General features: G+C 43.6%; 1 protein-coding gene across 2 annotated transcripts in view; it reads left to right on the plus strand.

Annotated features, from left to right (window-relative positions):
* MAML2 (mastermind like transcriptional coactivator 2) overlaps window positions 1-12,929 on the plus strand; it is a 224,022-nt gene extending 211,093 nt beyond the window's left edge. For both annotated transcript variants that reach the window (XM_064505107.1, XM_026109159.2), the window contains exons 4-5: window positions 3,566-3,677; window positions 8,141-12,929. In XM_064505107.1, the coding sequence (XP_064361177.1) occupies window positions 3,566-3,677; window positions 8,141-9,120 (1,092 nt within the window). In that variant the 3' untranslated portion in view covers window positions 9,121-12,929. The remainder of the gene's footprint in view (window positions 1-3,565; window positions 3,678-8,140) is intronic.
* The last annotated feature ends 865 nt before the right edge of the window (window positions 12,930-13,794 follow it).

Consider the following 13,794-nt stretch of genomic DNA (forward strand, 5'->3'; position numbering starts at 1 on the left):
GAGCCCCAGCCACCCAGAGCTGTAGACATGCTCTCTGCACCCTCTTCCTCACAGTTCCTTAGCAGATCTGCTTGCCAAAATGCAGCGTGGAGGAGAGAGTAGTCCAAGAAGAGGAGCTGAGCTCAGCATGCCCTTGGGGCAGGCAGAAGACAATGCAGGTGCCCTGCAGTGGCTGGGGAAGGGCTGCACAGAGGATACTGGAGAGAGATGGAGGAGACTTGAGGGGATGCCCCAACTGCTTCGCTTCCCCTGGGCTGCAATGCCAGCAGACCCTGTGCCTGAGCTTACTTAGCTCAGCCTACATCTCTTTCAGGATGACATACAAGGCTGACCCATTTGTGCTGACTGTCCCATAGCCCTAAATCCACTTCTCACCTTGGAGGTGCCCTGACCCAAAAACACACCTTGAGCCAGGGGAGAAGGGGAATGGCTAATAGGGCAGCTTGCAACAGATGAACTTTCCTGTGCAGGACCAGGCACCCAGGCATGTGACCTATCTACAGGTCCATATGCCGACCAGACAGGAGCATCCAAAACCAAAATCTGATAACAAACAGGCCAGACTCTCCAAATTCCCATCCCCTGGCGGGGGGGGGGTAAGAGTTGCAGGTGTAGAAGGAATGGAGGAGTGCAGATTCAGACATTAATACTGTGGGAAAACTGAAGGTAAAGGCGGTGACATTTTGAATCCAAGATTTCTTTTTTTCCCTATAAAAATGTCAATTCATGAATACTGCAACATTCACTAATTAAAGAACAACACGGAAGTTGAAAAAGATTAATGGTTTCATGTGGATGTTTTAGTAACAAAATTATTCCATTTTTTACTGAGAATACCTTTTTGTTTAGAAATTTATTCACACTCAAAATATAAAATTTAAAAACTTGAGTTTGAAATTCAGGATTTCATTTGTCCTACAAGGGAAATTGTTATTGACTTTTTCATTTATGAAGAGGAAAACTCAAGTTTCAAGTCAACTGTAAGTGCTGGAGTTTTCTGTCAGAATATTTAGCAGAACAAAAAGTTAACTGTTCATACAGCTTTTGCTAAAAATAAGTAAGAGTAAAACAGAAATTAAAATAGTTCTATAGAAGAAGTATTTTTTATGCAATTATATTTGTTTTCATTTTGTGTATATATAAATACACACAAAGCCTAGCTGCAGTTGTAAAAAACTGCATGTAAATATATATACAAAATGTATACAAAAAAGGTATTGCAGGGATTTGAGGGAGCTAACTTGCCTTTCTTCTTCACAAGGGCTCAGGTTGGGTGGTACGTTAAAATGAGCCTTATATAAATCTTAATCAGACTCACTCACTCCCAGAATGCATTGTGGAAATCCTTAAATACCACAAGAAAGGCTGTTCTCACAGTGTTTTGGGGAGGTGTTCCTGGGAAAAAAAAAGTTTCAGATAACAGCCAGGGCATGATTCTTTTTTCATGCTGAAGAGCCAGTATGCCGTCCTGGCGGTATAGGACACAGTGAGCAGTAGGAAGCTCCTTAAAATGAATATAGTTATAATTCACATCCACACTAAGGATGGTGCACACTGCCAGAATAGTGTGAAGGGGCTGCTGTATAAATGCAACGCAGCCTAATTTCACATAGTGTGAAATCTGGGTCTTTTTAAAGTTTGCCCCTCAATTGTTTACCGCTCTCTTCAACAACCCCCAGCAATGTCTTCCGCTCACCCCTGGGCTCGCTTACAACAGGAGAAGAGCAAGGAGAACATTTAACCTGCCACTACTCTCCAGCTCACAGCTCCCTACACTTGACCAAGGTGTAGGTCCATCAGCTCTGCATAGGTCCATTGACACTGCATAGGCCCAGGAGTCTTACATAAGTCCCTTGGCCCTGTATAGGTCCATTGGCCTTGTGTAGGTCCACTGGACTTGCCCAGGTCCATTGGCTCTGCACAGGTCCAGCAGCCCTGCCTAGGTCCATTGGCTCTACACAAGTCCCTCAGCTCTGTTTACGTCCATTGGCCCTGCCAAGGCAGGTGCTGGGAAGCGACAGGGACCACCTGGACACAGGCACTGGGAGCCCTTGCATGATACTGCCCTGGCTCCTGGTTCTGCACTGCTGTTGCTAGGACTGCAGAGTTGAGCAGATTCCTCTTATATGAAGTTAAAGACAACTTTTGGATAATGTCACAGCTGGAGCTTCTGGAGTCTGGCATTTATTTGCTTTGGGGGTGGAGGGATAGACAGGGCAAGATGCATGGAGGTTTTCAGAATGAAAGTCTTTGATGAAGAGGTCTCCTTCTGAGATTATTTCCCCAATAGCTTCTGGATGGAAATGGCTAAACTCAGGCTTTCACATATGAAATACAAGTACGTTGCTTAGCACGTTGCAGATAAGGGGGTGAAGCCTGCACGGTAATTGCACAGTAAGCACAATTCTGGGACGCACATGTACACCAGGACTGACTTACTAATGACTGAGGCAATCAAGCCCTTACCGACACCTTCCTGCCGTGGGCCATGCATCCTGAGCAGTCATTGCTTATGGATGGGAAGTAACACTCCAGACACATAAAGTCACAGTGTCAGCCTCCAGGAACAGGGGAAGTTTCACCCCACACTGCTGCTGATGAGAGATTTGCCACTGACTCCAGTGACTTCAGTTTCAAGATTTTCATGAAGACAAAGCTGTTAGATTTTGATTCAAGGACTTAAATTTCTGTCTTTTCTTCACCAGAGATGTGTCCTTATAGTAGCTGTCTTTCTCAGCTCTTTCCCCGCTGCCCTCTCCCCCAAGAGCTTGCACTCTCAGTGTAACAGGAAAGACAACATACATGTACGTGTATGGGGATGCACAGGGCAACGGTGAGTGGCATTAAAAACAACAGGACCAGCACAATCACTGCTAAACCCTTTTTGTGGCAGCTCCTCCATTGTAGGAGGAAGAAGAGAGGGAGGAGATGGGGATGGCTGAGACAAAGCGTATGTAGTCGAAATCCCCTTTGCCAGCTGTGCACATTGACACAACAAGAGGCTAACATGGGTGAAACGGGTGATGGACTATTAACACGGCCAAAGGGCAGGTGTGGACCTTGCAGGTCTGGACCCTGGTTGCTTCCCCAGCTGCATCCCAGCGGTGTGTTAGGATTGTACCTCGATATTTGCTATACATCTGTGCTCCCTGTCTTCCTCTGAAAGCAAACCTGGCCGCAGAGAAAGGGGGGGAGGCATGAGGAGCCATCAGACCCCTCTGCCTGATAGATTAGCAAGCCGGACAGCACGAACACCAGAGCACACTTTCTACTGCAGTATAGACACGATCAATATTCTTAGGGGCTGATCAAGCTCTTGGTGATTTTAAAGAAAGTTAGACTAGACTCCAGCACAATACAACCAGCAGATTTCCATACGGACTTCAGTGGGTGATGGCACACATTCACAGATGCCACTGAAGTCTTCTTCTGTGGACCAGACAGGGTGAAAGGAAAGAACACTTCAGCTGTGTACATTCTGAGAAAAGCAAGACACAGGTAAAACACAGGGCCAGGAAAGCATTAAAGAAAAGTGATTTAATATATTTCTACTCTAATCCTCTAGGAGAAGATTACTCCACAAGATCAGCTAAATAGACACTTGACACGACCACCACCAGATTATAAAGACCAAAGAAGGAATGTGGTCAACATGCAACAAGCAAACCAATATTCTGGTAAGTGTCCATGTCCTAAATGGAACTGCATTCCTTCCTTCCAGGTGGAAAACCTTCCAGAAGAGCCATGCATGCACTGATAACAGGGGTCTGATTTTCTGTGCATCCACTTAGATCAGTGCAGAGGGATTTTAAGTAAAATTCACTTTAAAGTGAGTTTAAAATGCTTACATTCTGTCTTGGGAGCTTTTTGCTTGTGTAAATAATGGTGCAAGGAAGAAATAGAGAATGTTTTCTTGGAGACTTCCAAGCCTTTTGGAAACCTTCCCAAAGGACCTTGGGATTCTCCTCCCTCCTCTGGCAGTGACTTCTGGCTGCTGCTCTCCTGTGCTGTTTACATTACTGCCCTGCCACTACTGAAAAGCGTTGATATATGATCTGAGGGACCAGCTGGTGGTTCATCAAGGCTGATACTGCACCTCCCAGGTACCAAGTTACTATGGAGAAGGAGAGGGTGGCACCCTCCCATTAGCACTGCCTGGGGCAGATGTGCATCCAAATACTTGATACAGAGATGTCCCCATGGCCTCCCTCCATCCAGATGTTTCTCACATGTACATGCATGCATGGTACCTGTTGCTTCAGAGACTGAGATGAGAAACATCCCTCCCTTCAAATGGCAGCTTGTGTGTGCTGTGTAGCATGAGGACCCTCATCCTGATTGTTATGTAGCCTGTAAAATACCATCATGGGCAACCACTGTGACCCTCTGAACTTTCAGCCTGTTTTTTAGTATGCCACAGTCATGGCCTCAGTGCAGCTCTAAAAGAAACATTTCAATGGAGCAATCAAACAGTGAGGGAAAAGTTCCTGGTTTAGGCCAGAACTGCCTAGGTCAGATAATTCCCAACACTTCAGGACAAGCCCTGTGTTTGAGCTCCAGAGCCCTCTCCTCCTTGGAGAGTCCAGTTTGGGGAGTGTGGGGTTGCTTATTTGGTTTTTCATGCTGTTCGCCTTGCTGGTTATCTGCAAGCTGCTCTGAGAGCAAATATGGAGTAAGGAAAAGATGTCAGGGGAGAGGGAGGAATGCAGCAAATAGGAAGAAAGAAGGTTCTTTATACTGAAAAGTGTCTGTGCATTTAAATATAAAAAGGATCCTTTGCCTTCCAGTGATTTTGGTATGCAATGCAATGAGAAAAAAAAATGTGTGGGTTTGTTTGTTTTTTCCTAACTGCCTCATCCAAGGATCTGAGTCTTTCCTTTGTAGCAAATCTTCTCCAGCTTCTATTACATTTCCAGTGGGTTCCCAAATGGAGCTCACTCATACGCCCCTCCTCTGCCCAACCTGCTGACCTTGGCAGCAACAGCTTGTGCCCGCATATGCGCAGAAGGGGAGGACTTGGCTTCTCGGGCAATCAGTGTTGATGTACTGCTTTACCATTTAAAACTTGTTGCAGTTTGGAAACTGCTGCTTTGTAATGGGTCTCAGTGTTTATTATCTTCAGTAAATTTGCACGAGTACCACTGATGCCAGCTTAATAACAAGTGCTGAGGGCAATGCCAGAGGACAGAAAACCCTGTCTGCTGGCTTGGTACCTCCTGCGCTAATTAGAATATATGTTTTGACAACTCTGGCAACCCTGGGAAATCCTGTGATTTGGTGTGTTGTTTAAAGGTTGATTCCTGGAATCAAATGATTAACTGAGATTCTTGGCTTTTACTTAAGAACAATGCATTTCTAGCCTGAGAGAGAAGATGTGACTACAGCCACATCTGTGAAAGGCTCCAAAACAAGTAGATCACCATTGTTATGTTGCTCTTCTTGATGTTCTAAATCTGATGGACTCTTTGCCAAACTCATGGTATTTGGAGTCCCATCTCCCAGGTTTGAAACACATGGGGTTGGCAGTACTTGTCCATTCAAATCTCAAGCCCCCACCGAGAGTAAATTCAGGGAGAAGAGCAGCTTTTCAGGCTAGCCTGGGAGAAAAGGCTGTGCTGGGAGCTAGAAGCAAAGCTACCAGATGGAGTGATTAGGAAACTCTTGCATAAGGGAATAACAGCAGGGAGTCTGTTCCCTTTTTCTGGGAACAGCTCTGTTCAGGTCAAGGAAGAAGAAAGAAAAAGTTAAATAAAATACCATGCGGGCCTGGAGACACATGGTTGAACATTTTATTCCTGTGTGCTTTTCCCTGTAGTGCCATGTTGCAGCAATAAGCCCTCAAGACAATGGCAGGTGAATCGGGCAGTAAAGGCGTTTCTCAGAATCACCATAGCCTGGGGTGTCCAGCTGCTATACGCAGCGCTGCTGTGGAAGAAATTTCTTCCCATCTGGAAAAAATCAGAACGGAAAATATTTGTGTTAAAAATAAAAGGATAAAAATAGCAGTACAAAGAAAGAGGAAACTTCGTCTTTTGCACAATATGTACAACCGACGTCCTGACCAATTGTGCTCTTTAAAGAGCGTGGCATTTGCACAAGTAGCGAGATGTTAGCCCACTGGGCTGCTCAACACTTGGCAGGGTCACCCTGGGAGTGGCTTCATCCTAGCAGCAAGTGAAGTGCTTCCACAAATATATCATGACTGTTTTAGTTCAGCCGGAAAGAGAGAACGAGTTCTCCCCCAGATTGCTGTTACAGGTCTTTTGAAATGCCGGTGACTTCTGGGGTGTCCTTCCCTTTCGGTAATGGCATGAACGAGCAGAGATTCAGGGCCCCAGTCTTAATTGCCCCCATGAAAAGATGTTGCAGTATTTCAAAAAAAAAAAAAAAAAAAAAGCAGCACACAACCTACTAGCAAAGCCAAAGATGAGGTTACTCCTGAGTTTGTCTGCTTAGCACTGATTTTCCTCTTTCCTTTCCAAAGCTAAATACAGCAAGGTATCTCCCAGGCTAGCACATGGATGAGAATCCTATTGCACCTTCAGGGTAAAACCAGGTGGGCTCCTCACAACATCTCCTGTCCCAGGGACTGCCCAACTCTGGAATTGAACTTTAGATGCTTTAGATGAGTTAGGATAGTCTGACTAGATTCTTTATAGTTAAGTATCTCCTGATTGGAGTCATTTTCTGAAAGAGCCTGTCTTCCAGGATAAACCAGCTTCTTAATTTGGGCATCTATGTCTAACTGATTTGGAATAAGCAGCTCTGGTTCTGGGTCACTCTCAGGGTTAATGATAAATTGGGAGGTGACTATTTTTAAGTACTTTAAGTTAAAAGGAATCCTATGCATCCATTACTGAATGAGAATAGCAAATGTATAAAAAATAATGCAGAAAAGGCAGAAATATATGATATTTTTTCTTCAGTTCCAGTCTGGGGGAAGAGCTAAAGGATTTATGTGATCATTATGGTGAAATTCCAACAAGAATAGTATATTAAACAGCTGTTACTAAACATAGACTTTTTAAATATGTATGTGCCTGATTTGTGTTCAAGAGTTTTCAAAGAACTGGCTGAGAGGTTCTCCAAATTGTTAATGTCAGTTTTTATTTAGTCTTGAAACTCCAAGAAAGAAAGCTAATGCCATGACAAAAATTTAAAAAAGTAAATAGGTAATTGCAGCCCTAGTGACCTAATACAGAGCTCAGCAAAAGTACCTGGGAGCTGTTATGCTCTGATTAATAAAGAATGAAGGAAGGCACTATAATTAATGTCAGACAAAGGGGCTGATGGAAAATACACCTTTTCAAAATGACATAGTATTCTTTTTTAATGAAACCACAGCTTTGGCTGATAAAGGAAATAGTTATTCAGGTAATGGACTTTAAGTCATCTGATTTCATACCACATGATCTTTTGATTAAGCAAACAGAGTGATACAATTAACATGGCACATAGAGAAACAGCTGACAGGTCTCCAGACATCACTGCAAACAGGGTGTATGATTATGACCAAAAGGACAAACACAGTCTGAGTTGGGGAATGCTGAACAAGAAAAAAGAGCTTGTTTTACATCCATGCTGGAATTGTGCAATAGCTACTTAAATACCGTGGCTAGTTGTGGTGTACAGCCTTTAAATCAAATGCTGAAAATTGGACAAGTTTTAAAAAGAGCTATAAGAATGATTGAAGGACTGGAAAAAATGCCATAAACTGAGATCAGTGTTTGCGGAGGTCACAGACACAGTCACAGCCTTTAAATACTTGCACAGTAAGTAGAAACTGATGATGGACTAACTGGTAAAAATAATCAAACAGACTAATACATAATAAGATTTGATGATGAAGTCAAAGCTGGCCAAATTCAACCTAGATTTGTTATACATAAGAAAGATCAAACCACGACAGTGTTCAATGTCCAACAATTGCTAGTAGTTGATATACAGGAAACAGCAAAGCTCCAGGGTTGTATGTAGCTGTGCCTCCACAGAATACCTCCTCTGGGAGAGGCTCAGGGAATTCCTGAAAAGTGGCGGTACCTTTGCTGTAAGCCCATTTGACAGTTTTGCGCATACTTTTAGAATAATGTTAACAAGATGTGCTCATGTTTAACACTTTGTATTGTTTTCTCCTTTCCAGGAGGTTCACCTGCTGCGAGTATGAGCTCCAACATGTCCTTATCAAACCCCATTTCTACTCATAGCATCATGCCCCAGAGCTCCAGCCTCATGTCCACCCCTGCTGGGACGCGAATGCCTTCTCTTCCTGCAGCTCGGGGTATGGGCTGCTACGGGAACCCTCCTTGCAACCAACCAAGCGCGTACAATGTGACTTCAGGCATGAACCAAATGCAGCCACACAGAAACCAAAATCAAGTCCTGCCCGGTCAGAATAACCCCATGATGTCTCGACCGCAAACCATGACGCAGGGAAACAACGTAGCAGCTTTTGGGACTGGGTCAGTGGTCAACTCACAGCAAGTAAGACCAACCTTGAACCATGGAGCCACAGGTATACCCACGCAAAGACCGGCCAACGTGATGATCACGGCTACGGCCACTGCTCAGAACTGGGCCTCACAAGAAGCCGCAGTGAAGCAGCAGGACACACTGAAACCCGCAGGAGTTCGTTTCCCCACAGGCACTCCGTATCCTAACCAGTCTTTGCAACGCACCATAGGCAACCAGCATTTTCCTCAGCGTGCATTGGCACCTCCTAACCAATTAACAGCAGGAGTTCAAATGAGGCCTCCTCTAAACCAAATGCACCAGACTCTAAATGGACAATCTGCTGGTTCACTAAGAGGTCTAAGCATAAGACCTAACCAGCTGAGAGGACAGACAGTGCCTACGCTGAATCAGCCAGGAACAAGTATGACACCTCCAACCTCTCTGCCATCAACCGGTTTCACATCTACCAACCAAAACTCTCGGGCTTACCAAGGAACTGACCATGGTAATGACTTAGGGTTTGACTTTCTGAACCAGCAAGGTGACAGTATAGGACCTGCGCTCAACAGTGACTCAGACTTTATAGATTCTTTACTGAAAACAGAACCTGGTAACGATGACTGGATGAAAGACATCAATCTTGATGAAATTTTGGGGAACCACTCATAAGTGACAGTACCAAGGGTGAAACAGATAAAGAGGCAGTAAGGACATTAGCTTTCTCTTTAGATGCCAACAGTCTGCTTTATTAATGTACACTCTAGTAATTGGGCTGTCCTTCAAAATACCCCATAAAGCTATTGCCCCATTTGAAGAGTTGCTCTAGGAACAAAGTTGAAGTCTCCCCCAATGAAACAATAATGTGAGTGACATTCATACCTGTCACAAAGGAGTGAGAACACACGAAGGGTCTGTTCCCCACACTGGTGCCAGCGCAATGTAAATGCATCAGCTCTTCTCACGAGTGCTGTGTGAAAACGTATACAGCTTCCCACACATGCAAGACCCAGACAGTGGTATGGGTTATGAAACATCATTTCTCTCAGTGCAAGTAGCAACCCCCAAGGGGTCCAGAGCTCTTCAGCCATCATGTTCATAGCCCTTGACTACCTTGGGACTCAGCCCTGACAGGATCAGACCCTGTGTAAATCTCAGTGTATTACAAAAAACTGTTTACTTCTACATAGTACAAACTCTCATTTGCTTTTCTGTTGATTTTGTTTTAAACCCTCTTTATTTTGTAGCACACAAGAGAGTAAGTGGTCCCATCCAAGAAAAGAAGAAAATAGATTCTGTGACAGGCATCCAGTGTGTAAGTCAGTGTGCTCTAGTTTTTACTTTTTCCCTTTTGTCAGTGCTTGCCCTGAGTGACAGAGGAGGCTACTTTCTTGTCAGCAGCACAATCACTCCAGGCATTGAGGGAAGCAGGAGATGAACTATTCCAAAGCTCAAGAGCCTCACTTTGCCACCTTGCCCTACCCAAGGGACTCCAAGTCCAAGTGACTTTAAAGGACAATTTGAATGAGAAAGGTGCTCAGAATTTGGCCCTCACAGACTACTTTCCCAAGCCAGCTTAGAGGAGGGCAACTACATGAAGCCACTCAGCTAAGCCAAAATAACTATCTCCATTTTCATCTTAACCCATGGCAAATGCCAAATACTTCATCTTGGTCCTCTTCTATCAAACAGGTTAATCCTTGCAGAAATGCCAGCATGTCTTTGTCTGGAGAGAGACTTCCATTTTGATTGCACAGCATTTTGGTTCCATCCCCCTTTCCATTGCTCTCTCTTGCCATAGTAGGGACTCGAAAGAGGTCTGCTAATGGCCCAGATGCCCACAGCCTTTAAGCAGAGTATGGGAGTACTGCCTCAGCATGCATGACAGATCAGTTGTAACCACCTGGGTTACTTGCAGTAGGAGGCTCCACTCAGCCACATCTGTACTTGTAAATGAAATAGTTTCTGGGAACATTCCTGGGCGCTGGAACTCAGTCATCTGTTCTGGGTTTGGGGACAGCTCAGCTAACAATGCCTTGAGCTTTTCTGTGTGTGGCTAAGGAGTTAACCTGGGCCAAGGACCATTCTCATAGATAGTTTGCAGCCAGCTTGCCTTGGAGGCTAACAGAAGAGAATAATAAGGATACAGGTTGTTCCATGCCATTTGACCTCAGTGCCAGAGAACAGTCTTGTCCATATTAAATTTACTCATATAGACTTAGTCAGTAAGGCTGACCACAGAAGGTGGTCCTATGTCAGTATAAAGCAATTCCACAGTGAGTCTGACAGGAGCATTCATAGATAGGAACAGATCTTGCAAATCAAATGAAAATGCTGTTCTTTAAAATGATGTGGTGAGACATGTTTCACAGTCTCCTCTGAATTAGCTAAGACTAGATGTGGCAAAGGAATACAAAGCCTACTTTCAGATGCCTCAGCGCCAAGAGGCATTGCTCTACCCAGTAGGAAGTGCTTTATTCATCCTTGTTAGTGGCAGTGGAATGAGTAGACTACTTGACAATAGCCTCTGTACTTATCTGACCTATTTCTCAAGAGAGTTTTTAATAAGGCTTTTCCAGTCATTTCACCCTGTCATTTCTTGTGGGCACAATTTTTCCTGATGCTCCAAGAAACATGCTCTTGCACACACACAAGCACCATCACCTACAGGAAAGGTATAGCATGTGCATTTGGCTAGATCTACCAGTTGAGGCAGGCTGGATCCATGATGCTGTTCATTCCCAGACATGTTTTTCATAAGACGGATGAGAAAGCCCACGGAAGAGTCCCTTCTGCACCAGCTAAGATTGTTACACACTCCTGCACTGCATAACATGGGTGGCTGCCCAGAAAGCTCTCTCTTCTCCCCAGTTTAGGCTAGGGTACATGTCCCTTTTGGTATGCCAGAACCAATGAAGGAAATTTTTTCCAAGTCTTTAAACAGCTTTGCAGCTCAGGTCACTGGCCCCCCACTTAGGTTTGGAGTGATACAGAAGCAGCCTAACAAATGATTCCCCTATAAATTGTGCAAAACTAGACCGAAATAGTAGCTACATGAGTTTAAAGGGGAGGGAAGATCAGCTCTTCTGTCTTACAAACACAGGCACACACAGTCCATGAGCAGGTCAGCAGTGATTGCCTAAGGTCTTGCATGAACAGACAATTGCTGTGTTACTAAGGCTGAGGCTCTGTTGGTCTCATCACGAGCAATGAACATTGAAGTCTGATAACTTCAGCAGCTACTGTCATGGGCCATTGAAAAAGCCACTACTGTTTTCTGTACTAAGACCAGATTGTTTTTGAGTGTCCAGATCCTCAAATGATGTAAAAAAATTGTTCAGCTGAGGAGCTGGTCCTAAGTCTTCAAGATACCAATCACTGCTGGATTCAATGCTGAGCTTTGTTCCATTGGCCCCAGCCTGCAGTGGACAAGATACTGGGCTGTAAGTGCCATCACTGGAATGATAAATTAATTCTGTTTCTAGTAAATGCAACAAGGTAAAGGTCATGTGCAGTCCTGTAAAGATATACCTGATGCATTTGAAATTGTGAGCTTGTGAAAGACTCTTGCAACCAAAACTTGAATCCAGTATCATTTCTTCAGAACACTTATATCTTAACAAAGTTATTGTCTTTTTTTCTCATTCTTTTGCAATGGCTAAGTGCACTACCCTTATAGTCTATTTTTCATCATTGACCGGGCACTCTTCGCAGTATTGGGTTGTAAATATAAAGAATTATTTGTTTTGTAAACTTTTGTAAAAAAACAAAAAAGTAATAATATTTTGGTAGGAATAATAAAAATCATATTATTTGGGTTATATTTATACATATGTGAAATAAATATACTATCAAAAAGTTGTATTTTATACAAAAAGTCAATGGTTACCTTTTGTATTCTATATACAAAATTTTGTATGATATGATTGTTTATTTTTATCTGCAGACTTCAACTTTGGATTTTGGGGGCGGGCAGAATGGGATCATTGTTAAATAGTTGGGCCTGACCCCAAGCTCACTGAAACCAATGGAGTCTATCCATTGCCTTCACAGGGCTTTGAATCAAGCCTTTAAATCAGCTTCAGATATGTTTAAAATCTGAAGCTCTCTGGAAACCTCAACATGAAAACATTCCAGGTTTCAAATTTTTTCCCTGAAAAAGGCTATTATTATTATTATTATTGTTATTATTATTGTAACTCTTGGGAGGCAGGTGTGACCTATGTAACTGTCATGTCCTTGTTGCATGTATGTCTGCTTTATACTTTCCTCATATTATAAACCAGTGTTTCTCTATACAGACTGAAAGGAAAAGTTGCTGTACAGAAATGTTTGTGTTTATGCATTTTTACATGTGGCTGTATATACCTCCTAGTACTATGCAGTGACACTTATTTGACTCCATTTATTTTTCACCTAAACATGAATAGTATGTTTTTCAGTAGCTATCAAAACTCTGCCAAGTAAATCAATCAAAATTATCCTAAGTGTCTTTTTTCTTAATATGAATTGTATAATTAATGCCTGCTTAGTCGACTGCTTGTTTATCTGAGTCAATTAAAATCACAGTGCTATTTTGGGAGGGGGTGAGAACGTGCATCTGACAACTTCTGGGAGCTCGGTCTGCTTCTTTGCGAGAGAGCTGGGGGCGTTTCTATTGACTGAAGCAACGGTTTCATTACCAGCAAATAACGCGTGAGTATTTTAGCTCCTGGTAAATTGGTTAGCATAGTCTTGTAGCATAGCAAGTTACTTAAAACCCCTGAAGCCATGCTGCAGTGATGAGCTTGCAACTATTTACAAACACGTGCCATTCTTGTATGACACAATCTAAGATTTTAATAACCGCCTTCAAGCCATTTACCAACGATATGAAGCATAACTAGCATGTTACCTTAGACAGACCTGATGTCTTTTCTCACCGTCTCAGCGTTTTCTGCTGAGGACTGCTTCTTTCTGGCTCAAATTTTAATTCATGGGTATTCACAGCACCTCACTCACACCTACCTGGAGTTCAAAGCAGCTCCCCAGTGCCCTGGGATCCTGCTATGGCCAAAGCAGACAGCTGGGCACCCCGAGAAGGCTCTCCTAGCCCACATCCTGCCCTGAATCATGCCCTGGAGAAATCTGCCTCTCTCTCTCACCTAGCCAAGGCCCCAAAGAGATGCCAGAAAGGAGGCAGAGGGCTTCTCCTCCTTCCCTCAGCGGCCACCTGGCGTTATGTGTCACTTCAGCCTCAAGACATTCCAGCATGTACAAGACCACATTGAGTTGCGGGTTGTTTCACACAAGTATTCATCCCTGCCGGGTTATTTTTAGCCAGCTAGCTCTGAGGCAGTGATTTCT

The sequence above is a fragment of the Dromaius novaehollandiae genome, chromosome 1 (assembly GCF_036370855.1).
Source record: "Dromaius novaehollandiae isolate bDroNov1 chromosome 1, bDroNov1.hap1, whole genome shotgun sequence".
Classification (NCBI taxonomy): Eukaryota; Metazoa; Chordata; class Aves; order Casuariiformes; family Dromaiidae; genus Dromaius; species Dromaius novaehollandiae.